Genomic DNA, 27,898 nt, shown 5'->3' on the forward strand with positions numbered 1-27,898 from the left:
ACCAAAATGCAGCTCCGATATTCACACATTTATTTATTTTGCATCTTTTGATGTGTTGCATTTTTACATTACATTTACATTTTTAGTTTAAATTAATCTGCATTAAAATGTGCACGTTAAGGTTTTTCTTGTTTTTCCTTTATTGGACTTGTTCTTTAAATCTTCTGTTGTTTCAGGTGAATGCGCATATTTTTTATTTATTTATTTTATTTTTGGACATTTCCTCTCTAGAGATTTGAAATTGGTGAGATCTGAAACCTTTGTTTAATCTGTGAACGGCTCAAAACGTGCCCTCGGCTCAAAGGTCTTCTGCTCTGTTTTTTGCACGTAACATAACAAATATTGACAGGGGTCCGAGAGTTGATCAGATGAGTGGATTTTAACCTTCGCTTTGGTCTGCGCGGTGTTTCCAGCAGAAGGATCTGATCCTCGGCTGAGTCGACAGGCCTGGAAACATGAAGGCAGCAACCACAATGACGATGAAGGGGGTGATGGTTTTGATCCTGATGCTCCAAAACAGCTGCTGCTTTGAGTTCGTCATAGATGGAGATGCTGTGAGTCCCAACTTTTTATTGTCAGACAGAATACAGTTGAGTCGTCTGCGTACGCTGACACCTGTCTGATGCTTTTAAATCTGTTGAGTCAAACTAGTTTGAAAACAAAAACACAAATCATCCATTTCTGATGTGTGGTGGTTATTTATGTATTCACTTATTTATTGAAGATACACAAACAATTTTAAGACTGTATAGCGCATGTTCATCTGCAGAAACCAAACATGTCCTTTTTAAAAATATTTCTAAGTTGTTGTTTTTTAAGTGAGCTCTTGTGCAACACAAACTGGTGTGACCTCTGACCCCATTTCTTCATAAAACACATTCATGATGAAAAATTACAAACTTGTGTACAATTCATATCATTTTAAATTGACAGCGTGCCCTTAAGAATAATTTTCTCTGGTTATTTCCATTTTTAAAGCAGATTTGCCGGTAAATTAAGTTTGAAGATTTTAGATTTTGTCCTGACTTTTAAAACATGTTAATATTTTAAATGACAAACGTTTGTGTAAACTGTTTTCTGGGTTGTTAATTTCTGACATATTGTTTAATTTTGAGGTTTTTCACTAAACATAATCGTGCCTGTTTGTTTTTTCCATTAGTCGGACGGACGAGATCACAACATGAGACATTTGGTGAGACCTTCTTTTCCTGGTTGTTTGTCATCAGTGTTGTAATAGTTGGAATGCATTTTATTGATTGTACAAAAACAAACAGACAAACAGACTCGGGTCTGATGTGTGAATTCTCACCTTGTTCTGTGTTGATGCAGTTTTTAATTATTTTTTTCTTCCAGAGGGCGTTGCTGACCAGCGAGGAGCAGGAGGACTTTGAGGTGCAGCAGTTTGCCGCTCAGCTTTTATCTCCTAATCAATATGTTTGTAGTTTCCACTGACTGACAGGTTACTGACTTCACTCCACAGTAATCAGAACATCTGCCTTAAAAATCACATCACTTGAAATTTGCATTCTTTGAATTTAACCTGCAAACTTTGACCCCCATGTTTAAACTGTGTAAGGTCAGAGGTTTGTGTCGTGATCATACTCAGAGCCGGAGTCACAGATTTAAGGACATAAATGTGTCACGGTGAGAATTCTGCCGCCGCTGCTGTAGCCAGCGTGTTATAAATATTGACGTGGCCTCAGTGAAACTCTGAACACACGCTGGTGATAAAACTGATAAAACTGAAGTTATTGTACTTGGCCCTACAAATCTTAGAAACATGGTGTCTAACCAGATCGTTACTCTGGATGGCATTACCCTGACCTCTAGTAATACTGTGAGAAATCTTGGAGTCATTTTTGATCAGGATATGTCATTCAAAGCGCATATTAAACAAATATGTAGGACTGCTTTTTTGCATTTACGCAATATCTCTAAAATCAGAAAGGTCTTGTCTCAGAGTGATGCTGAAAAACTAATTCATGCATTTATTTCCTCTAGGCTGGACTATTGTAATTCATTATTATCAGGTTGTCCTAAAAGTTCCCTAAAAAGCCTTCAGTTAATTCACAATGCTGCAGCTAGAGTACTGACGGGGACTAGAAGGAGAGAGCATATCTAACCCATATTGGCCTCTCTTCATTGGCTTCCTGTTAATTCTAGAATAGAATTTAAAATTCTTCTTCTTACTTATAAGGTTTTGAATAATCAGGTCCCATCTTATCTTAGGGACCTCATAGTACCATATCACCCCAATAGAGCGCTTCGCTCTCAGACTGCAGGCTTACTTGTAGTTCCTAGGGTTTGTAAGAGTAGAATGGGAGACAGAGCCTTCAGCTTTCAGGCTCCTCTCCTGTGGAACCAGCTCCCAATTCAGATCAGGGAGACAGACACCCTCTCTACTTTTAAGATTAGGCTTAAAACTTTCCTTTTGCTAAAGCTTATAGTTAGGGCTGGATCAGGTGACCCTGAACCATCCTTAGTTATGCTGCTATAGACGTAGACTGCTGGGGGGTTCCCATGATGCACTGTTTCTTTCTCTTTTTGCTCTGTATGCACCACTCTGCATTTAATCATTAGTGATCGATCTCTGCCCCCCTTCTCGGCATGTCTTTTTCCTGGTTCTTTCCCTCAGCCCCAACCAGTCTCAGCAGAAGACTGCCCCTCCCTGAGCCTGGTTCTGCTAGAGGTTTCTTCCTGTTAAAAGGGAGTTTTTCCTTCCCACTGTGGCCAAGTGCTTGCTCACAGGGGGTCATTTTGACCGTTGGGGTTTTACATAATTATTATATGGCCTTGCCTTACAATATAAAGCGCCTTGGGGCAACTGTTTGTTGTGATTTGGTGCTATAAATGAAATTGATTTGATTTGATTTGGTGAACTACACGAAGATCCTGATTCAACTAAACTTTGTTAAAATGAATCATTTGAAAATGTTTTTTTTTTTTTTTTGTAAAGATAATTGACATTTGACAGAGCAAAATGTTGTTGGAGTATGACCTTGAGGTGCAAGAACATCCTCATTCAACTAACATGGTTAAACATTAACAATTTGAAAATGGTAGCTTGAAGTTTTTTTTAAAGAAGAGATTTAACCTTTGAACTCAGAAAATGTTTGTCAAAAGCAGGAGTATGACCTTGAGTGACAGTTGTTCGAACCCAGAATAGGGACAGTTTCAAAAAAGAAGTAGAAAATAGATTCCCCAAACAGGAAAACATGAAAGGATTCTGAGAGAGCTTTGGGTCCTCAAAAGTTCTGTCATTGGCTGAGCAGGCTATCCGAGGTGATGACATCACCGTCAAGAGCTACAAGGTGGAGAGCCGCATCACGTCGCGCTTCGCCCACACGACCGTCAAAAACTCAGTGATTAACTCAGGCGCCAGTGCCCAAAGCATCGGCTTCAACGTCCAAATCCCCAAACGAGCTTTCATCACCAACTTCACCATGTGAGCTTTGGTTCGATTCCATGAACGATCCAATACGCTGGAGCGCATCCGATGTTAACATCTGTGTTTGTCGCAGGAACGTCAACGGGATCATATTTGTTGGCTCAGTGAAGGAGAAGACTGTGGCCAGAAATCTGTACACCCAGGCTAGAGCCAGGGGCAAAGCAGCAGCCATCGTCAGGTACTGGACCAACCTCGAGTCTCGAACACGCTTCCTGACAAACTCCACATTCAGCTTCATTGCATTTTTTTTTCATGTGTTTACTGGCCTTATGTGGCCCGCGGGGTCCCAGTTTGACTCCAGGATTTAAAGGTTCTATATAAAAAAAATTGATTGATTGATTGCAGACCTGCACAGACTGAGATGTTTCTGCTCCACAGGACTAATTCTCAGGACATGGAGACCTTTACGACAGAGGTCCACGTTCCGCCCGGCAGCCACATAGACTTTGAGCTGCACTACCAGGAGATGATGCAGAGGAGGTTCAGTACCTACGAGCACACCCTCTACCTGCAGCCTGGGAGGGTGGTGCCGCACTTCCAGGTGAGCTGGTCGGGAAGTGAATGTGTGTGTGTGTCTCAGTCTCAGAGGTCGTCTCTGACCCCGACTGTGTGCAGGTGGACATCTACATCTATGAACCCAATGGAATCGCCATGGTGGAAACACCCAACACTTTGGGGGACCAGTTTTCAGGCCTGATCAAAGTAACCTCCTCCAAAGACAAGGTACCAGCCCATGTGCACCTCATCACGTGCACAGCCCTTAAAATTTATTCAATAAACCGGAACAGAAAAAAAATAATTTCACATCTAAAAGCTGCTGACTTTGAGAAGAATTCTGTCCTGACAAAATGTGTCACAAATAGATGTTTATCATCGTTCTAACACCAACTCAAACCCGAACCTCAGACTGCTTTCAAATTGTCCTGATTTTGTGTTGCATGCCGAGACTGTCCCAGTGGGCGAGAGGTGGACGGGGCGGTGTCACCCTGGACAGGGCGGGCGTCACATTGGACAGGACTGGCGTCACCCTGGACAGGGCGGGCGTCACATTGGACAGGACGGGCGTCACCCTGGACAGGGCGGCGTCACACTGGACAGGGCGGGGCATCACCCTGGACAGGGCGGGCGTCACACTGGACAGGACTGGCGTCACCCTGGACAGTGCGGGCGTCACGCCGGACAGTGCGGGCGTCACGCCGGACAGGGCGGGTGTCACGCCGGACATGGCGGGTGTCACGCCGGACACGGCGGCGTCACCCCGGACACGGCGGGCGTCACGCTGGACAGGGCGGGCATCACGCTGGACAGGGCGGGCGTCACTCTGGACAGGGCGGCATCACACTGGACAGGATGGGCGTCACTCTGGACAGAGCGGCGTCACACTGGACAGGATGGGCGTCACGCTGGACAGGGCGGTGTCACTCTGGACAGGATGGGTGTCACTCTGGACAGGGCGGCGTCAACCCTGGACAGGGTGGGCGTCACACTGGACAGGGCGGCGTCAACCCTGGACAGGGCGGGCGTCACCCTGGACAGGGCGGGCGTCACCCTGGACAGGGCGGGCGTCAAACTGGACAGGGCGGCGTCACTCTGGACAGGATGGGCGTCACTCTGGACAGGGCGGCGTCACACTGGACAGGATGGGCGTCACTCTGGACAGGGCGGCGTCACACTGGACAGGGCGGGCGTCACTCTGGACAGGGCAGGCGTCACGCTGGACAGGGCGGGCGTCACTCTGGACAGGGCGGCATCACTCTGGACAGGATGGGTGTCACTCTGGATAGAGCGGCGTCACACTGGACAGGATGGGCATCACTCTGGACAGGGCGGCGTCAACCCTGAACAGGGTGGGCGTCAACCCTGGATAGGATGGGCGTCACACTGGACAGGGCGGGCGTCACTCTGGACAGGGCGGGCGATACACTGGACAGGATGGGCGTCACTCTGGACAGGGCGGGCGATACACTGGTCAGGATGGGCGTCACTCTGGACAGAGCGGCGTCACACTGGACAGGATGGGCGTCACGCTGGACAGGGCGGCGTCACTCTGGACAGGATGGGCGTCACTCTGGACAGGGCGGCGTCAACCCTGGACAGGGTGGGCGTCACACTGGACAGGACTGGCGTCACGCTGGACAGGGCGGGCGTCACTCTGGACAGGGCGGGCGTCACGCTGGACAGGGCGGGCGTCACGCTGGACAGGGCGGCGTCAACCCTGGACAGGGTGGGCGTCACACTGGACAGGGCGGGTGTCATTCTGGACAGGGCGGGCGATACACTGGACAGGATGGGCGTCACTCTGGACAGAGCGGCGTCACACTGGACAGGATGGGCGTCACGCTGGACAGGGCGGCGTCACTCTGGACAGGATGGGCGTCACTCTGGACAGTGCGGCGTCAACCCTGGACAGGGTGGGTGTCACACTGGACAGGACTGGCGTCACCCTGGACAGGGCGGGTGTCACGCCGGACACGGTGGCGTCACGCCGGACACGGCGGGCTTCCCGCCGGACAGGACGGGCGTCACGCCGGACAGGGCGGGCGTCACACTGGACAGGATGGGCGTCACTCTGGACAGAGCGGCGTCACACTGGACAGGATGGGCGTCACTCTGGACAGGGCGGCGTCACTCTGGACAGAGCGGCGTCACACTGGACAGGGCGGGCATCACTCTGGACAGGATGGGCGTCACTCTGGACAGGATGGGCGTCACTCTGGACAGGGCGGCGTCACTCTGGACAGGGCGGCGTCACTCTGGACAGGATGGGCGTCACTCTGGACAGAGCGGCGTCACACTGGACAGGATGGGCGTCACTCTGGACAGAGCGGCGTCACACTGGACAGGATGGGCGTCACTCTGGACAGGGCGGGCGTCACTCTGGACAGGGCGGCGTCACTCTGGACAGGATGGGCGTCACTCTGGACAGAGCGGCGTCACACTGGACAGGGCGGACGTCACTCTGGACAGGGCGGGCGTCACTCTAGACAGGGCGGCGTCACTCTGGACAGGGCGGCGTCACCCTGGACAGGATGGGCGTCACCCTGGACAGGATGGGCGTCACTCTGGACAGGATGGGCGTCACTCTGGACAGGGTGGCGTCACTCTGGACAGGGCGGGCGTCACTCTGGACAGAGCGGCGTCACTCTGGACAGGATGGGCGTCACTCTGGACAGAGCGGCGTCACACTGGACAGGATGGGCGTCACTCTGGACAGGGCGGCGTCACTCTGGACAGGGCGGCGTCACTCTGGACAGGATGGGCGTCACTCTGGACAGAGCGGCGTCACACTGGACAGGATGGGCGTCACTCTGGACAGAGCGGCGTCACACTGGACAGGATGGGCGTCACTCTGGACAGGGCGGGCGTCACTCTGGACAGGGCGGCGTCACTCTGGACAGGATGGGCGTCACTCTGGACAGAGCGGCGTCACACTGGACAGGGCGGACGTCACTCTGGACAGGGCGGGCGTCACTCTGGACAGAGCGGCGTCACACTGGACAGGATGGGCGTCACTCTGGACAGGGCGGGGCGTCACTCTGGACAGGGCGGCGTCACTCTGGACAGGATGGGCGTCACTCTGGACAGAGCGGCGTCACACTGGACAGGGCGGACGTCACTCTGGACAGGGCGGCGTCACTCTGGACAGGGCGGCGTCACTCTGGACAGGGCGGCGTCACCCTGGACAGGATGGGCGTCACTCTGGACAGGATGGGCGTCACTCTGGACAGGGTGGCGTCACTCTGGACAGGGCGGGCGTCACTCTGGACAGGGCGGCGTCACTCTGGACAGGGCGGCACTCCGTCACAGCGCCAGTGTGGAGATAAATAACATGATTCCTAAAATATGATCAAACTGAGATGGTGGTGCTTTTGGTTCATTCCTGGAAGAGATGACATAAGTTTTTGGGGACAATCTCCATGTGTGACACTGGTTTGACCTCTTGTGACCCAAAAATGTTGTTAGTTGCCAGATCTGTGCACAGATTAGAAGCATGTGCTGTCCAACGTGTCCTCATATTTGAGCTGGATGCTGCATCTGGATCCAGATCTTCATTTGATGGACCTACAACCGCTAACAGCCAGTATTTTAATTGTTGTTTTATTTTTTTGAGTAATGCTTAAAAACTAGAGTAATTAGAAAAGCAGTCCGAGTGCAGAACTCTCCAAATTTTCACTCCTGAATGTATTTCCGTCTGTGAGCAGATCTGAAGTGTTTTTTTCTTAGCTTGGCGAGGTTGCGCGTTGGCGGTAATAACGGCGTGTTTGGTGCCCGGTCAGGCTCATGTGGTCTTCAGGCCGAGTGTGATGCAACAGAAGAAATGTCCCAACTGCAGCAGCAGCGCCATCGATGGCAGCCTGACTGTCAGATATGATGTCACCAGAGAGAACAGTGCCGGAGAGCTGCAGGTATCACGTGACCCAAACGCTCTGTACTCTGACGGCGGTCTGTCACTAAAACTCATCTCCTTCAGGTCTCTGATGGACACTTTGTTCATTTCTTCGCCCCGTCCAACCTTTCACCTCTCTCTAAAAACATTGTGTTTGTCATCGACGTCAGCGGCTCCATGTGGGGGGTCAAGATGAAGCAGGTAAACATGCACCCCCCCATTTTTGTTTGTTTGTTATTCGCCACCATCATGTGGTCACTATAAAGAACCCATATCATTCCAGACGGTGGAGGCCATGCAGGCTATTTTGGGCGATCTGACCATCGACGACTACTTCAGCATCATCGACTTCAACCACAACGTGCGCTGCTGGAGGGAGGAGCTGGTCCCCGGATCCTCCGTCCAGATCGAAGATGCCAAGCAGTACATCCAGCGCATCAAACCCAGTGGAGGTGAGACACCGTGTGAGAGCACGCCGGCACGCAAGGACATGTCTGTAGAGTAATGCTTAGAATGACCTTTGACCCCAGGCACCAACATCAACGAGGCGCTGCTGAGAGCCGTACAGATGCTGGTGACAGCGTCGGCTCAGGGCCTCATCGACCCGCGGTCCGTCTCTATGATCATTCTGATTTCTGATGGAGACCCCACTGTGGGTAAGACCGACCCACTCGGCAGCCGGGTTTCAAACCTACAACAATCTTCACAAATGCCTCTGATTGATTGATAGTTTACTGATTGATTATTGGAGATGTAGCGTGTTGGATCCTCTCCTGGTTTGCCTGCAGGAGAGATCAAACTGAGCACCATCCAGAAGAACGTGAAGCGGGCCATGAGGGAGGAGTTTTCTCTCTTCTCGCTCGGCATTGGCTTTGATGTAGACTACGACTTCCTGGAACGTATCGCCATGGATAACAGAGGCATGGCACAGCGCATCTTTGCCAACCATGGCGCCGCGGAGCAGCTACGGGTTAGCATTAGTGTGCAAAAATATATCAGGTGCAACCAGCAAGGTGAATGCACGACGTGACTGCGGCCAGCTAAGGTTTGAGGTCATCACATGATGTCAGTGACATCAGCAGTCTGATTGAGGGGAAGCTCCACCCCTTGTCTTCAACCAAGTTATTGACACATAGTGAAACTTAATTGCTTGTTTCTGATCAGTTCAGACCAGTTGACAAACACTCAGGCAGACGACCAAAACTCACCAAAAACATCACCATTTAAGCAAATACTTGATAACCAACATGAAATAATAGAACAAGGAATTAGCATCCTCATGTTATTATCTAACATGAGGATGACCTCTGATTTGACCTATGACCTAGGTATGACTGAAGTTGCAAGAAGATTGTCCAGCGAGTTTGTCCATTTTTTGAAATTGCACTTCAATAAATGGCAAATCAAATCAATTTTATTTATATAGCACCAAATCACAACAAACAGTTGCCCCAAGGCGCTTTATATTGTAAGGCAAAGCCATACAATAATTACAGAAAAACCCCAACGGTCAAAACGACCCCCTGTGAGCAAGCACTTGGCGACAGTGGGAAGGAAAAACTCCCTTTTAACAGGAAGAAACCTCAGAAAATGTAAAGGATGACCTCTGTCTTGACCTTGACCTTTAACCTATGACTGAGGAATGAATTGTGTCGACACATGATGAAATAGTGATTTTACCCACCAACTTTGACTGAAACTGTTTTTTGCCTTTAGAAGATATCGCAGTGGACAGACAGACGTTACAGTAGAACACCCCCCCCCCACCCACCCCCCACCGAGGGTCATAAGTTGCGTTTTTACTGTGGGAGTTTCCCGTAACGAGGGTCTGAATCCTCTTTATGTCTCCGCCCACTGCAGGCATTTTACAGCCAGGTCTCCACCCCTCTGTTGAGGAGGATCAGCGTCCAGTTCCCGGAGGACACGGTGTCCGACGTCACCCAGAACACCTTTGATAAATACTTCAGCGGCTCTGAGCTGGTGGTGGCAGGAAAAGTTCTGCCCTCAGAAAGCAACAGTCTGAGCAGCTTCACCACGGCGTCGGCTGTGAGTCCACAACCCAAACAGCCCGTCACGACACCACTGACGCCTTTTTGTTCATTAATCAGGATATACTGATAAAGAAACCAAACCATGACAGAATGACAGCTACAGCTGCATTATGGGTAGTTGTTAATGTGCTCAGGGGGTTTGCTGAGGTTTGACCTCACTCATGTGAAGACAGAAAGTTTTCACTGCTCTTCACTTTGTCCACATTTTTGTTACAGCCTGATTCCAAAATGGATGAAATTTATTTTTCCTCAAACTTCTGCACATAACACCCCATAATGACAATGTGAAAAGGTTGTTTTTTTAATAAAGATTTTTCAACAAAACAAAAAAATAAAACAACTATTAAGAAATCGCATGTACATAAGTATGCCCAGCCTGTGCCATGAAGCTCTAAACTGAGCTCAGGTCCATCAACAAAGTACTGAGCAAAGGGTGTGAATACAAATGGACATGTCATTTCTTAGTCTTTTTTTTTTTTTTTTCAATTTTCAAAAATGTCCACAAAAAACCCCAACTTTGTTCATGTCATTATTTTGAGCGAGAAAAAAAAATCAGTTTACTCCATTTTGGAATAAGGCTGTAACATAACAGAAGAAGTGCAACGTTGTGAATACTTTCCGGGTGCGTGTGTGTGTGTGTGTGTGTGTGTATAACTAGAGCGCCACGCTCGTAGAGCCAACACTAGTTTCCGATTCTACAAATTTTACCTTGGGGAACATTTTCAAGGTCAGAGTCCTGTTAGAAGTGACTTTTCATCATTTTCACAGAACGTTGGTTTTCTCTGCTGTGCAGCTTGTTGTTGCTTTTTGGCACTTGGTTTCTGACTGATAACTGGAAGACAAACAAACAGGCATAAAACTGGAACCTCCATCCAATTTTAGTGGTGTAGGTAAATCCAGAAGAGAACATGAGTGATTGAGGGACTTTTGATTAAGATATAATGTAAAATATATATGTTAAATGGGGTTTTCAATGTTAAATTTAAATGACCCCAAAATCTGTAATCTGGATCAGATCCAGATCAAAGTTTGTCAATTGATAAGGGACACCATCCCACATACAATGAGGAAAATAAGTATTTGAACACCCTGCGGTTTTGCAAGTTCTCCCACTTAGAAATCATGAAGGGGTCTGAAATTTTCATCTTAGGCGCATGTCCACTGTGAGAGACATAATCTAAAAAAAAAAACAAAAATCCAGAAATCACAATGTATGATTTTTTAAATAATTTATTTGTATGTTACTGCTGCAAATAAGTATTTGAACACCTGTGAAAATCAATGTTAATATTTGGTACAGTAGCCTTTGTTTGCAATTCCAGAGGTCAAACGTTTCCTGTAGTTCTTCACCAGGTTTTCACACACTGCAGCAGGGATTTTGGTCCACTCCTCCATACAGATCTTCTCTAGATCTTTCAGGTTTGGAGTTTCAGCTCCCTCCAAAGATTTTCTATTGAGTTCAGGTCTGGAGACTGGCCAGGCCACTCCAGGACCTTGAAATGCTTCTTACGGAGCCCCTCCTTAGTTGCCCTGGCTGTGTGTTTGGGGTCACTGTCATGCTGAAGACCCAGGCATGACCCATCTTCAATGCTCTTACTGAGGGAAGGAGGTTGTTTGCCAAAATCTCACAATACATGACCCCATCCATCCTCCCTTCAATACGGTGCAGTCGTCCTGTCCCCTTTGCAGAAGAGCACCCCCAGAGTATGATGTTTCCACCCCCATGCTTCACGGTTGGGATGGTTTTCTTGGGGTTGTTCTCATCCTCTAAACATGGTAAGTGGAGTTGATTCCAAAAAGCTCTATTCTGGTCTCATCTGACCACATGACCTTCTCCCATGCCTCCTCTGGATCATCCAGATGGTCGCTGGTGAACTTCAAACGGGCCTGGATATGTGCTGGCTTGAGCAGGGGGACCTTGCTGCCCTGCAGGATTTTAAACCATGACAGCATCATGTGTTACTAATGTAATCTTTGTGACTGTGGTCCCAGCTCTCTTCAGGTCATTGACCAGGTTCTCCTGTGTAGTTCTGAGCTTTCTCAGAATCATCCTTACCCCACAAAGTCAGATCTTGCATGGAATCCCAGACCGAGGGAGATTGACAGTCATCTTGTGTTTCGTCCACTTTCTAATAAATAATCATAACAGTTGTTGTCTTCTATCAAGCTGCTTGCCTGTTGTCCTGTAGTCCATCCCAGCCTTGTGCAGGTCTACAGTTTTGTCCCTGGTGTCCTTAGACAGCTCTTTGGTCTTGGCTATGGTGGACAGGTTGGAGTGTGATTGACTGAGTGTGTGAACAGGTGTCTTTTATACAGGTAAGAAGTTCAAACAGGTGCAAATAATACAGGTAAAGAGTGCAGAATAAGAGGGCTTCTTAAAGACAAATTAACAGGTCTGTGAGAGACAGAATTCTTGCTGGTTGGTAGGTGTTCAAATACTTATTTGCAGCAGTAACATACAAATAAATTATTAATTATATAATAATATAATAATAATATAATATAATAATAAATTATTAAACACTGAGTAATTCACAGTAAAAAAAATGTGCAAATGAAATGTGCAAGTAAAATAAAATGTGCAATAAGAGAAAAATGTGTGAACCTGACACACAGACTGAAGTTGTACATGAGGTATATGAATGAGTGAGTCCTTTGGCAGGTTAACTTGTTTATCAGTGTGACGGCCTGTGGAAAGAAACTGTTCCTGTGTCTGGTTCTTCTGACATACAGATCTCTGTAACATCGACCAGAGGGGAGGAGTTTAAACAGGGTGTGTCTAGGGTGGGAGGGGTCTGCAGAGATGTTACCAACTGGCAACCTGGTCCTGGACTGGTATAAGTCCAGGATGGAGCGCAGGCTGGCTCCGATGATTTTTTTTATTTTTTTATTTCTGCAGACTTGACAGTTGGTTGAAGTCTGTGCCTGTCGTGGGAAACCAAACAGAGATGGAGATGCACAGGACAGACTGGATGATGGATGTGTAGAAGATGGTGAGAAGCTGATGGGGCAGGTTGAACTTCCTGAGCTGTCTGAGGAAGTACATCCTCTGTTGTGCCTTTTTCCTGATGGAGTGTGGGAGGTCCAGTTCAGATCCCAGGAGATGGTGGATTCCAGGAACCGGACAGTGTCCACACCAGAGGACCAACTGTTACATCTGCAGTCGATGTGCAGCCTCATCACCATCCTGGATGAGTCCAATGATGGTGGTGTCATCCACAAACTTCAGGAGTTGAACAGAGGGGTGCCCTGAGGTACAGTCATTTGTATAGAGGGGGAAGAGCGATGGGGAGAGCACACACCCCCTGAGGGGCACCAGTGCTGATTGTCCATGCGCTGGATGTGATGCTCCCGAGCCTCACCTGCAGTGTCCTGTCTGTCAGGAGGTTGGAGATCCACTGACAGTTGGGAGCTGGCACACAGAGGTTGGAGAGATTTTTGTGGAGAATGTCAGGGATGATGGTGTTGAACTCTGAGCTGAAGTCCACAAACAGGATCCTCACTTACGTCTCTGCAGAGTCCAGGTGCTGTAGGATGTAATGTAGACCCATGTTGACTGCATCCTCAACTGACCTGCTTGCCTAGTAGGCAAACTGAAGGAGGTCCAGCAGGGGTCCTGTGATGTTCTCCAGGTGGCTCAACACCAGCTGTTCAAAGAGATGTCTAAGGGGGCAGGAAGTCCATTGTTGTTGGGGTGGGTGAGGGATGTGAGAGGGTCTCTTTCAAACCTCGTGTAAAACAGGTTCAGCTCCTCAGCCAGGATGGAGGGTTGGTCTCCTGTAGTTTGTGGCATGCTGAAGACCTCTCCACACTGCTACAGGGTCATTGGCTGAGAATTGCTTTTTCAACCTGTCAAAGTAGCTCATCTTTACAACTCTGATCTCCTTTCTGAAGCCCTGGTCCCATGGAATAATAAAGCCTACAATAATGAGCCAACAATTAAACAATTAAAGAACACTGAGTGCGTCAGCACACACAGCGCAGCTCACCTGATCGATTATAATGAGATGTTAAATCTATCATAAATATATTTTTACAGCTGCTCATAAAAAAGGAATGAACATGCCATCCCTGGTTCTCAAGACCAGGCACCTAAGTGGCTCTACTTTACTCTTTTCTACTCTCCTATTTTACTCTTCCTTTTTAGATATTTAGATATACTAGCATAGTTCCACCTTAGAATTGGAATATAATATATAAGATATACCTACTGAATTTTCATGCAACTGTTTTACCAAGCTATTACAATATAAACATTACAAATAGTTACCATTTAGATTGTTCCAAATACATTCTTCACCTGCTGCAGTGCACGAGAGAGCGAGAGCGAGAGTGAGTGAGAGAGAGAGAGAGAGAGAGCAAGTGAGAGTGCGAGAGAGAGTGAGAGTGAGAGAGAGAGAGAGAAGCCAGAGAGAGAGAGAGGGAGAGAGAGAGAGAAGCCAGAGAGAGAGAGCGAGAGAGAGAGAGAGAAGAGAGAGAGAGAGGGAGAGAGAGAGAGAGGCCAGAGAGAGAGAGAGAGAAGCCAGAGAGAGAGAGAGAGAGAGAGGAGAGAGAGAGAGAGGCCAGAGAGAGAGAGAGAGAGAGAGAGAGAGAGAGAGGCCAGAGAGAGAGAGAGAGAGCGAGAGAGAGAGAGAGGCCAGAGAGAGAGAGAGAGCGAGAGAGAGAGAGAGAGAGAGAGAGAAGAGAGAAGAGAGAGAGAGAGCCAGAGAGAGAGAGAGAAGCGAGAGAGAGAGAGAGAGAGAAGAGAGACAGCGAGAGAGAGAAGAGAGGCCGAGATAGAGAGAGAGAGAGCCAGAGAGAGAGGATAGACAGAGAGAGAGAGGAAAGAGAGAGAGAGAGAGAGAGAGAGAGAGAGAGAGGAGAGAGAGCGAGAGAGAGAGAGAGGAGAGAGAGAGAGAGCAAGAGAGAGCGAGAGCGAGAGAGAGAGAGAGAAGAGAGAGAGAGCTAGAGAGAGAGAGCGAGAGAGAGAGAGAGAGAGAGCGAAGAGAGAGCGAAGAGAGAGAGCGAGAGAGAGAGAGAGCGAGAGAGAGAGAGAGAGAGCGAGAGAGAGAGAGCGAGAGAGAGAGAGCGAGAGAGAGAGAGAGAGAGAGGCTCCAGCTGAAACGGTCCTCTGTGATTCTTGAAGTGATAGAGGTGTTTTCATCAGCTAAACTCAGAGAAAATTATTAACCCACTACAAAATAATTAATTTATATACACAGTCCAGCACACAAAGTGGGTGGGATTGTCACAATGAAGTGTGTGAGAAGGCGGACCCAAAATAGCCTGTTCTGTCCTCGTAGCTGCCAGGCGCTTGGATAATGGGTGTCTAACAGCCTCGTCCTCACCACACACGCCTCTAAAATCCTCGTTTGTCCTCGTAGTACCTTGTACGTACACAAACTGCCCCACGCTGTTGTTGCTAAATTTTGAACTTCTTGAAATTAGCACCACGCTCAGAGATGAGCCTCGTTAGCCAAATATTCTGCCTCTAAGAGCCTCTCAGAGCCACTATTCTCTCCCACGATAGTTGAATAACTCAACTTGTACCAAAAAAAAAAAAATCCATGCTGCTTGGCTCATTATTCATCCTTCATTATTCTGTGGGACCAGGGCTTTAGCCTGTTCCTGGCCTGCTTGTACAGGAGCCTGTTTCCACTTCTGTAGGCCTCCTCCTTGGCCTGCTAGAGATGCCTCAGTTTCCCAGTAAACCAAGGTTTGTTGTTGCTGTCTTTGCAGAAGGTTTTGGACTGCACATGCAGCTCCTCACAAAAACTGATGTCAGATGTCACAGTGTCACAAAATCCATGAATATGCAGTCAAAACAGGCCTGTAGCTCCTGCCACATCTTAACCATCTTCACTACAGGCTTTGTAGATTTTAATTTCTGCCTGTAGATGGAATGATGTGGATCAGACAGTGATCAGAGAGTCCCAAAGCTGCACAGGGAACACTGCTGTGTAGCAGTGTTCAAGAATGTTCTCATCCGTGATGGGACACGTGATGTGTTGTCTGTATTTATGGAGTTCATGGCTCAAATTTGCTCTTAAAATCCCCTAAAATGATGAACAGGGAGTCTGGATACTTCCTCTCCACGTATGTAATCTGGTCAGTGAGCTGATGCTGCGCCTTGGCTACACATGTCTGTGGTGGAATATACACGCTGACCAGTACGAACGAGGAGAACTCCTGCAGTGAATAGAACGGGCTAGTTTATGAAAAAGTTTCCAGCAGAGGGGCTGCACATCCTCTTCAACACGTGACATCTCTACACCAATCTTTGTTTATATAAAAGCATGATCTGCCTCCTCTTGTTTTCCCAGAGAGCTCCTTTACATGGTCTGCACGCAGCAGCTAGAAACCAGGGAGGTGCAGAGTGCTGTCGGGGATGTGTTCACTGAGCCAGGTTTCAGTGAAACACAGTGCGGCAGATCTCCCAAAGTCCAAGGTTTTGTTCCAACACGCTTGACTTAAAAAATAAAAAGAACATTATCTGCACTTCAATAAAATAATATGACAGTTTGAATGTTGTCTTGTCAAAACATGAAAATTAGAAATAGGAGGCGCCATTTCACACAGAGCAGAAGCTTCATTTTTGTTAAGTTGATTACTGGACTGTGACTTCGCCCATGTTTTTCATAAGACAAAATCTACTTAGAAAATGTGTGTGTGTGTATGTTTGTAAAATGATTTACATCCATCTCCCAGCATTTTATTAGGGGAGGGGCTAAAGTGGTTGCCCAGACATCGCTCAGTCCAGGAACACGTTCCAACACCTCCCAAGAAGGATATGTGATCATTTTGAAGCAGGGACGGTGTGGGCACAAAGGAACCCACAGCCTGCAGGTTTTTTGTTCCAGCTGATGATTTCATGATGCCAGTTCACAGAAATCTGCTGGAACAAAATCTGCAGACTGTCCGTCCTTGATAGAAAACTAATGCAGATTCCATGTGCAACACTTCACCTCCTGACTCCTTCTTTTGCCACATCTCCAGTCGAGCTGACTGATGTGAAGCTCCAAGTCCTCCAGAATTAAAGCCCCAATCCTCTCGGGGAAACCGGTGGACTGCTCCATCTGGGTTTGGACTCATTTGCCCCAAGTCCAGACATATTTCTCTCTTGTTCATGATATTTTATGACCTCATCTTGTATCACAGTAAGGCCTCTAGCTGTGTGCTTCATCTTATTTCATCCTCCAGGCCCGTCTGGACGTCACCTTGGAGATGGAGACAGACACCACAAAGCTGGACACAGAGCTTGCCAAGCAGGAGCACTCGTTCACAGGCTTCGCCCGACAGCTTTGGGCGTACATCACTATCAAACAGCTGATCGCTGAAAGGTCAGAGGTCACAGCCACAATCCAGACAACTGCCAGAGTCACGACTGCTGCAGTATAATATCCTGCCACTAGGCTGCGCACTACAAAGTATTGAAATTTTGTCTAAAATGCTGCTGCAGGTCTTTGGCGCCTACAGCTGCCAAGAAGAGGAAGATCACCCAGCGGATCTTGACACTGGCCATGGAGCATCAGTTCGTCACGCCGCTCACTGCTCTGCTGGTCGAGAGTGAAGACGCCAAAGAGAGACTGCTGGCTGACTCACCCAAGGACCCCAGACATGGCTGCTGCCCAGGTGCCTGATAGGAAAAATGTTTAAACTTATTTTGCGTGTTCTCCCCGTGTTTGTGTGGGTTCCCTCCAGGTGCTCCGGCTTCCTCCCACATCCACAGACATGCAGGTTAGATGGACTGGAAACTTTAACTTGTCTGTAGGTGTGAATGTGTTTGTTTGTCTGTATGTGACCCTGTGACAGACTGCGTCCTGTCCATGGTGAACCCGCCTCACATCCTGTGACTTTGGATCAGCAATTTCAGTTAAATATATCATATAACAGACAAACACAGTGATATTTGAGAAGTGAAATGAAGTTTATAGGATTTATAGAAAGTGTGTAATAATTCTTTAATCAAAATTAGGCAGGTGCATAAACTTGGGCACCCCAACAGAAAAAATACATCAATATTTATTAGATCCTCCTTTTACAGAAATAACAGCCTCTAAATGCTTCCTATAGCTTCCAATGAGACTCTGGATTCTGGTTGAAGGTACTTTGGACCATTCTTCTTTACAAAACATCTCAGGTTTGTTGGTTTCCGAGCATGGACAGCCCGCTTAAAATCACACCACATATTATCAATAATATTCGGGTCTGGGGACTGAGATGGCCATTCCAGAACGTTGTACTTGTTCCTCTGCATGAAAGCCTTAGTAGATTTTGAGCAGTGTTTAGGGTCGTTGTCTTGTTGAAAGATCCAGCCCCGACGCAACTTCAACTTTGTCTCTGAACATTGTTCTCAAGAATCTGCTGATACTGACTGGAATTCATGTGACCCTCAACTTTAACAAGATTCCCAGTACCTGCACTGGCCACACAGCCCCACAGCATGATGGAACCACCTCCAAATTTTACTGTAGGTAGCAAGTGTTTTTCTTGGAATGCTGTGTTCTTTTTCAGCCCCTTATGTCCAAATAACTCAATTTTAGTTTCATCAGTCCACAGCACCTTATTCCAAAATGAATCTGGCTTGTCCAAATGTGCTTTAGCATATCTCAAGCGACTCTGTTTGTGGTGTGTACGCAGAAAAGGCTTCCTCTGTATTACAGCATCATACAGCATCTCTTTGTGTAAAGTGCGAATGTATCATTGAACGATCCACAGAGACACTATCTGCAGCAAGATCATGTTGTAGGTCTTTGGAGCAGGTCTGTGGGTTGACTATGACTGTTCTCACCATCCTTTGCTTCAGCTTATCTGAGATTTTTCTTGGCCTGCCACTTAGGGCCTTAACTAGTACTGTGCCTGTGGTCTTCCATTTCCTCACTATGTTCCTCACAGTGGAAACTGACAGCTGAAATCTCTGAGATAGCATTTTGTATCCTTCCCCTAAACCATGATGTTGAACAATCTTTGTTTTCAGGTCATTTGAGAGTTGTTTAGAGGCTCCCATGTTGCCACTCATTAGAAGAGATGCAAAAAGGGGAAACACCTGCAAATGGCCACCTTAAATACCCTTTCTCATGATTGGATTCACCTGTGTAAGGAGGTCAAGGATCAATGAGCTTACCAAACCAATTTTATCTTCCAATAATTAGTGCTGAATGTATTCAAATCAGTAAAATGACAAGGGTGTCCAAATTTGTGCACCTGCCTAATTTTGTTTAAATAATTATTGCATTTTCTGTAAATACTAGAAACTTAATTTCACTTCTCAAATATCAGTGTTTGTCTGCTATATGACATATTTAACTGAAATTTCTGATCCAGAAAAGGAAAATCATGAAAATTATCAGGGGTGCCCAAAGTTTTGCATACAGCTGTATTGACATCTTGACTGATTCAAAGCATTATTGATGATTTAAACTGACATGACAGTGTCCTCTGTACGTAGGAGGTGGACCTGCGCAGCGTGCTGTTCCCCGGGTTATGAATGTCTACCCGCATCCGCCCTGGGTCCAGGTGACCACTCCAGCCCCGCCGAGCCAGGCGGCGAAGGGACCGGAGGAGTGGACTATATCTAAACACGTCAACCTGGGTAACACTCAGACGGTTAGCGGTGTTAAATGTCAGTTGTTCTGTTTCCTGTAACCAGCTCAGTGTCTCCCCTAGTGGACAATGATCCTCACTTCATCATCCACTTGCCCCAAAGCCACATGGACATCTGCTTCAACATTGACTCCAAACCTGGTGACATCCTCAACCTGGTGTCAGACCCCGGAACAGGTATTATGTCACCTCATGCAGAACTCTCCCGAATCTGGAACTTTCTTTAGGTCCAGACAATATTTGCAGGATTAGACAAGTACAACACAAGACCTGTTTCCAACAACTCCACTAGTACTTTAGCTGTTGGCAGGACACGGGAGGCTCCAGCTGAGTACATACAAGCACACTGTTTACATGTGATGCTGACTGATCTTCTGTCCTGAAGGTCTGGTGGTGAACGGTCAGCTAATCGGCTCCAAGCAGATGGACAGAAACAAACTACGCACCTACTTTGGCACCATCTCAGTTTACTACCAGCCCGACGGATTCAGTGTTACTGTGAGCACCGACAGCATCTTCATAGCTGACGGCAGGAACAACCACTCCTTCACCTGGAGCGCCACTGCTCAGCTCGCACAGGATCGGTAACCCATACATATGTTTGGAGCCTGCGTCACCGACCCTGCTCCTGGATGGTGATTAGCAGTGGGTGACCTCCCGGAGCAGGGTTACCGCTAAACCTATTAGCAGAAGAATTTGAACAAGTACTTGAATCTGAATATTTCAGGAGCATGGCAAACTAAAGTCAAAATTTCCAACTTCAAAGTGATAATCTTTCCTCTACTCAAGAAATAAATAAATAACGTAAGGAATATGACTGAACATTTCTGACTTAATATGACTGAACAAGTAATGTCTAATAAACTGGTTCTCAGCCATCCAGGCAGGAGATAACTAGAACTTTAATCAAATGTAAATGGATTTTCTCTTTAGTCGATGTGGTTTCCCAGCTGCTAAAGAATAAACTTCTAGACCTACAGTAGTGTTCAGAATAACAGTAGTGCTATGTGACTAAAAAGATTAATCCAGGTTTGAGTATATTTCTTATTGTTACATGGGAAACAAGGTACCAGTAGATTCAGTAGATTCTCACAAATCCAACAAGACCAAGCATTCATGATATGCACACTCTTAAGGCTATGAAATTGGGCTATTAGTAAAAAAAAAAAAAAAAAAAAAAAAAAAGTAGAAAAGGGGCTGTTCACAATAATAGTAGTGTGGCATTCAGTCAGTGAGTTTGTCAGTTTTGTGGAACAAACAGGTGTGAATCAGGTGTCCCCTATTTAAGGATGAAACCAGCACCTGTTGAACATGCTTTTCTCTTTGAAAGCCTGAGGAAAATGGGACGTTCAAGACATTGTTCAGATGATCAGCGTAGTTTGATTAAAAAGTTGACTGAAGAGGGGAAAACTTATACGCAGGTGCAAAAAATTATAGGCTGTTCATCTACAATGATCTCCAATGCTTTAAAATGGACAAAAAAAGCCAGAGATGCATGGAAGAAAACAGAAAACCACCATCAAAATGGACAGAAGAATAACCAGAATGGCAAAAGCTCACCCATTGATCAGCTCCAGGATGATCAAAGACAGTCTGGAGTTACCTGTAAGTGCTGTGACAGTTAGAAGACTCCTGTGTGAAGCTAATTTATTTGCAAGAATCCCCCGCAAAGTCCCTCTGTTAAATAAAAGACATGTGCAGAAGAGGTTACAATTTGCCAAAGAACACATCAACTGGCCTTAAGAGAAATGGAGGAATATTTTGTGGACTGATGAGAGTAAAATTGTTCTTTTTGGGTCCTTATGCCGCAGACAGTTTGTGAGACGACCCCCAAACTCTGAATTCAAGCCACAGTTCACAGTGAAGACAGTGAAGCATGGTGGTACAAGCATCATGATATGGGCATGTTTCTCCTACTATGGTGTTGGGCCTATATATCACATACCAGGTATCATGGATCAGTTTGGATATGTCAAAATACTTGAAGAGGTCATGTTGCCTTATGCTGAAGAGGACATGCCCTTGAAATGGGTGTTTCAACAAGACAATGACCCCAAGCACACTAATAAACCAGCAAAATCTTGGTTCCAGACCAACAAAATTAATGTTTTGGAGTGGCCTGCACAATCCCCGGACCTAAATCCAATTGAGAACTTGTGTGGTGACATCAGAAAAGCTGTTTCTGAAGCAAAACCAAGAAATGTGAATGAATTGTGGAATGTTGTTAAAGAATCTTGGAGTGGAATAACAGCTGAAAGGTGCCACAAGTTGGTTGACTCCATGCCTCGCAGATGTGAAGAAATCATGAAAAACTGTGGGTATACAACTAAATACTAGTTTAGTGATTCACAGGATTGCTAAAAAAGCAGTTTGAACACAATAGTTTTGAGTTTGTAGTATCAACAGCAGATGCTACTATTATTGTGAACACCCCCTTTTCTACTTTTTTTTTTTTTTTACTAATAGCCCAATTTCATAGCCTTAAGAGTGTGCATATCATGAACGCTTGGTCTTGTTGGATTAGTGAGAATCTACTGGTACCTTGTTTCCCATGTAACAATAAGAAATATACTCAAAACCTGGATTAATCTTTTTAGTCACATAGCACTACTATTATTCTGAACACTACTATATGTACCAAATAAAGTATCCATGAGGTAGCAGCCTCCAGCTCTTTCCAACAACCCCTCCAGTGTTTCAGCTGTTGGCAGAACACAGGAGGCTGGATTTTAATCACCGTGTCCTGATCTCACTGATGACCACAATCACCTGATGCCATGTTCACCGATAGCAGTTAATTTGGAGACGTTTGTCACCAGTGCTCATGACTAAATCCCTCTTCCCGTTTCTGCTGTGTTTGTGTTTCAGGATGAGGATTAACATTGTGAAGAACTCCCACGTCATGCTCACAGTCAACGACGTCATTCAGGTGAAGGTGCTGCTTCACCGTGTGTGGAAGAAACATCCCATCAATGTAGACTTCCTCGGCATCTACATTCCCACTGACAACCAGTACTCCAGCCTGGTCCACGGGCTCATCGGTGGGTCTGTACACCAGCAGCTGTCCGAGTGGCCAAATTGACCCAAATACCACGATGTTCCATGTTTTGTATCGTGACAGCATTATAATCAGAGTTTTGCACTATATGACCCCTTTAACAAGCACAATCTGAGATTTCTGACAGATCACCTCCAAGATTCAGTGGAGCCTCCATGGCCTAATATCTATCTGTGGTGCAAATTTGGGGAGAATCTGTGAAGTAGTTTTAATGTAATCCTGCTAACAGACAGACAGACAAATAAATGCAGATGATTTTATTACGTCCTTGGTGGATGTAATAATCATCTTACTTGAGCAAGAGTTTAACCTGGAATATTTTAATCTTCAAATCTGCTCCTTCAAAGTTGAAATCTGGATGAAAAACATCATGAAGCAAAGCTTTTTTGACAGTTTTCTGTGTTCACCAAATCCATGGCCATGTTTAACTCACGTTCGTTAAGGAGTAAATGTGCACGCAGTGCAAAGGTCCACCGGTTCACACAACAGTTATGTCATTGTAAACAGACAACTGGCTGTAAAAGTGATAATTTATTGATTCTGGCAGGATCTGTGCTGCCCTGGTGCTCTGTGGATTCGGTTAGAGCCTGTGTGGTGCCGCTGGTCGGCTCTGAGGACTGCCGGATTGATGTGTGCCAGTGGCGCTCTCGGAACCCAGGCTTGCTTCGCTGGGTTCTGAACAGTGAGACTGTCATCCCCACTGAGGTCCTTACCCTGGGTCTCCTGAACATCAGATCACTGTCCTCAAAATCATTGTTGATTAATGATTTAATCATGGATCATCATTTAGATATGATTGGCTTGTGTGAAACCTGGCTGAAACCCACAACTCTCCTTCCTCTGAATGAGGCCTGTCCACCAGCGTACACATTTAGTCACGTGCCTCGTGGTGTAAAGCAAGGCGGGGGTGTGGCTTTTATTTACAAATCTAGGTTTTCTTTATTAGCTGTTGGGGGTCACAAATATAATTCCTTTGAGCATCTGACTCTCCATTATGCCCGTGATGCTAAGTACTGTCAGGGTCATAAAACTGGAGCTCAGCTATGTTATTTTGTCACTGTTTATAGGCCCCCTGGCCCATATTCTGACTTCTTAGATGAATTTGGTGCGTTCATCTCTAGTTTGTCAACTAGTGCAGATAACATTTTGATTATTGGTGACTTTAACATTCATATAAATAAGCCCTCTGATCCCCTTAGTTTATGCAAATGGTGGATGCTTTAGGATTCCAGCAATGCACTCAGGACCCGACACACATTAGTGGAAATACCCTGGATCTGGTTCTTGCACGTGGGTTTGCTGTCACAAATATTGACATTTTGCCTCTCGCATCTATAGTCTTGGACCATTCACTTATCAGGTTTACATTTACGCTGCCGCGTTTAATGGAACGACAACCTTGTCTACTACTGCAGTGTCGTATTAAACCCTCAACTATGACTGAACTTGAGGCCAGACTACCTGATATTTTAGCTTTGAATCTGGAGAATGCTAAATCAGTAGACAGCCTCTCGGATAGTCTAAATTTAACGCTTAAAACTACACTTGATTAAGACTGCGCCTCCTCTTTTAAGGTCGCGCCCTCCTAAGGCACAGTCACCTTGGTTCAGTGATTATTTGCGTGACCTCAGGCAGAAGGCTAGAGGTTTGGAACGGAAATGGCGTTATTCCAAATTAGAGGTGTTCCGCCTCGTGTGGCAGGATGCTATTTTAGATTATAATCATGCACTACTGGCCACGAAGCGGACCTATTACTCTGATTTGATCAGTAAAAACATAACTCAAAGTTTTTGTTTGACACGGTCGCATTTCTTATTCACAGGCAGCCACCTGTTAGTCGTTCTCCTTTTTCAGTGCAGGATTTCTTGGATTATTTTGAGAAGAAAATAGAAGGTATTAGGCTGAGCATATCTCAGCACGCCTCAGCCCAGCCATTAAAACCTGCTATGGAGGTGGGCGCTACCATTGAGGTTTTACCTAGATTGACAGAATTTAATAGTATTTCATTGGGCGTGCTGACGAAACTTGTGGCATCTACAAAAAGCACAACCTGTTTATTTGATCCCATACCAACAAAATTGTTTAAGGACCTGTGGCCCACTCTTGGGCCGACTGTGCTGGAAATGATTAATCTGTCATTAACCTCTGGATCTGTTCTGAAATGTTTTAAATCAGCAGTGATTAAATCATTACTTAAGAAATCTAATCTTGACCCTAGTGTATTGAAAAATTACAAGCCGATATCAAATCTATCATTCTGTTCCAAAATTTTAGAAAAGGTGGTTTCACGGCAGCTCATAGACCACCTTACTGAGAATGATCTTTTTGAGCCGCTGCAGTCTGCTTTTAGGAAATATCATTCCACAGAGACAGCGCTCACTAAAATTGTGAATGATCTTCTGCGAGCAATGGACTCAGACACCACTAGGGTTTTGGTGTTGTTAGATCTCAGTGCTGCGTTTGATACCGTGGATCATCATATTTTGCTCAATAGGTTGGAGAATTTTTTTGGGATTACTGGAAGTGCCCTTGCCTGGTTAATGTCATATCTGTCCAGTCATTCTCAATGTGTCTTGTATAATAGCACTACCTCTGACCTTGCTGACATGAGATTTGGGGTTCCACAGGGATCTGTTTTAGGCCCCTTGCTTTTCTCCCTGTATGTGGCACCCCTTGGGCGTATACTGCAGAGTTTTGGGCTTGCCTTTCATTGTTATGCTGATGATACTCAGTTGTACATGCCGATAACTGCGGGAAATCTCACTCCCATAAAATCCCTGGAGGACTGTCTTCTATCAGTGAGAAGTTGGATGTCTAGTAACTTCCTACTTTTAAACTTTGATAAGACTGAAATGATGGTTCTTGGTCCAGCGAGACATCGGCATCAGTTTGACCAGCTGGTGCTCAGCCTGGGTTCCTGTGTTATACATCATACGGACAAAATGAGGAACCTTGGGGTAATTTTTGATCCCACGTTGTCTTTTGACCTCCACATCAGGGATGTTACTAGGACTGCTTTTTTCCATCTGAGAAATATAGCGAGGATCCGCCCCATCCTGTCCATGGCTGATGCTGAGACCCTGATTCATGCTTTTGTTTCTTCTAGACTAGATTATTGTAATGTTCTATTTTCAGGGTTACCACAGTCCAGCATCAGGGGTCTTCAGCTGGTTCAGAACGCTGACACGTAGCAGAAGGTCTGAACATATCACACCCATTTTGGCATCTTTGCACTGGCTCCCTGTCTCTGTGAGAGCAGATTTTAAGGTTTTGTTATTGACTTATAAGGTTGTTCATGGACTGGTGCCATCTTGTCTGGCTGATCTGGTGGAACTCTACGTGCCGGTCCTGGCTTTACGGTCGCAGGATGCGGGACTTCTCTGTGTTCCCAGTGTGAAGAAGTCAGCAGGTCAAAGAGCCTTTTCGTATTGTGCACCCACCCTGTGGAACAGTCTTCCTGCGACCGTGAGGCAGTCTGAGTCCGTGGACATTTTTAAGTCAAGACTCAAAACCTATTTTTATTCTCTTTCTTATGGATAGTTTTTATTTTTATTTGTTTTATTCTTTTACTTCTGTTTTTATTTATGTATTTGAATTTTTTTATTCATTTTTAATTATTTATTCAGTTTTATGTTGACTTGTTTTTGAGATGGCTTTTGCTGTGATTTGGCGCATTATAAGCTAATTAAATTAAATTAAATTAAACTGATGCTATATTAACATGGAACACTTTGGAGCTCACAAAATATTTTGATAAAATTGTATAAAATTAACTGTACAAAGCCCATTTTTGTTTTAAATTATGAAGCCATTAAAAAATCTTATGGCTTTGAGAGGGAAATTTATTTAACAATGATGTACATTAGAGCTGCAATAATTAAGTACCTGCACCAACAAAGTTTGGAGGATATTCTGTTTTCACCCGTTTGTTTTTCAGCAGCCTGTAACCCACAATATTTCATATATCATTAAGATGTTTTGACAGAGGATTCATATGCTGATAGGCAAGAAGTGATTACATTTTCAAGGTCATAAGTCAAAGTCAGTCATTGAATGAATTTTCAAAAATCTGAAGAGATTACCTTCACATTATCTAGGATGGCATCCTTGATCTACTGACAAAGGTTGATCCGGATCACAGATTTTGTGGACATTTGAATTTAATATTAAAAAGCCCATTTGGTGTACATTTTGCATTATATTTCAAGTCACTCCGACAGTGAGGTGCAAAGTGGCACTCTCAATGAACAGACTAAGTTTGATCTGTGTTGCTGATTTAGTGGGTGTTTGATTTTAACATTGAAAAGCCCTTTTGCTCTATATTTTGTATTATATTTTAGCTTATGAAAAGACACTTCTAACAGGACTTTGACCTTGACATTTTTTCCAAGGTAAAAATCTGTGGCATTAGAAACTTGTGTTGGCAGAGGTTTGCGGTGCTCTACTTTGTTGAAATTGTCACCATGCTCTATCAACATAATACACGAGGGACCTCAGCTGAGTATTGACTTATTGTTGAAAGAAAAAAAGAGACAAATAAAACAAAAACGACCAAGACAATTTACACACTGTGCTAAAATTTTGGAAGAGAACCTCATCCACCATCAAAAGTATTGACAGCAGTTCCAATCCCCAACACACTGCTGACAATATGTCACCTGGTACTTAAGGCTTCTTTCATACATCCAATCATGTAAACGCTGAAATGACTCTGAGAACATTGAGCGTTCTTGGTAAAGGATGTGGTCATTTTCCTCAGCTGCACAGAGTGAGGAACCTGTTCGGAGAAAGAACCCAGGTGAGCTCTGGTTCTGTTTCTGTGTGCCGCCACAGGTCAGTTTTCCACCGAGCCCGAGGTCACCGTCTACGACATCCACGACGGACTCGACCCGCTGAAGAAGGAAGCCACCATGGAAGTGAAGGGCAGCAAGCTGCATGTCACCAGGTGAGTCTGAGTGCCTGTAAAACTTTTACCAAAACAAAACCAGCTGTGCAGAATGTAACCTGTGGGCGGGGCTTCAGGGGTTGGCAGAAGGACTACAGGCAGGATAAGAGGCGTGGCTCAGACGTCTACTGCTGGTTCATACACAACAGCGGGAAGGGCTTCATTGACGGCCGCTACGATGACTACATTGTGTCGCACCTCAACAGCTTCCTGATGTGAGCAGCCAATGGCAGAGCTCGCAGTGATCAGAGACGTTCACATAGTCAGTGACACAGTTCTAATAGTTTAAAGAGCAGGTGAGTCTGTGGACGCAGTCAGTAACTGTGTCACAAACAGAATCCCAGAAGTCACTACTGTCAAATTTATTTGGATAATTCATCCAGCTGCAGTATTAATACAAAATTAAAAAACTAATTCAACACCCTGC

At 45.7% G+C, this 27,898-nt stretch overlaps 1 protein-coding gene across 1 annotated transcript; it reads left to right on the top strand.

The window, feature by feature from the left end:
* The first annotated feature begins 426 nt into the window (after positions 1 to 426).
* On the top strand, positions 427 to 27,725 carry itih2 (inter-alpha-trypsin inhibitor heavy chain 2). The gene is made up of 21 exons (XM_034163578.1): positions 427 to 554; positions 1,160 to 1,192; positions 1,354 to 1,392; positions 3,273 to 3,445; positions 3,522 to 3,626; positions 3,827 to 3,989; positions 4,064 to 4,171; positions 7,726 to 7,854; positions 7,920 to 8,036; positions 8,119 to 8,287; positions 8,366 to 8,491; positions 8,624 to 8,805; positions 9,696 to 9,881; positions 17,066 to 17,205; positions 17,325 to 17,497; positions 19,314 to 19,457; positions 19,532 to 19,645; positions 19,854 to 20,052; positions 22,337 to 22,509; positions 27,360 to 27,471; positions 27,549 to 27,725. The coding sequence occupies exons 1-21, from the start codon at positions 456 to 458 to the stop codon at positions 27,688 to 27,690; spliced, it is 2,826 nt and encodes a 941-aa protein (XP_034019469.1). The 5' UTR covers positions 427 to 455; the 3' UTR covers positions 27,691 to 27,725.
* The last annotated feature ends 173 nt before the right edge of the window (positions 27,726 to 27,898 follow it).

Source organism: Thalassophryne amazonica, chromosome 22 (genome assembly GCF_902500255.1).
Source record: "Thalassophryne amazonica chromosome 22, fThaAma1.1, whole genome shotgun sequence".
Taxonomy (NCBI): domain Eukaryota; kingdom Metazoa; phylum Chordata; class Actinopteri; order Batrachoidiformes; family Batrachoididae; genus Thalassophryne; species Thalassophryne amazonica.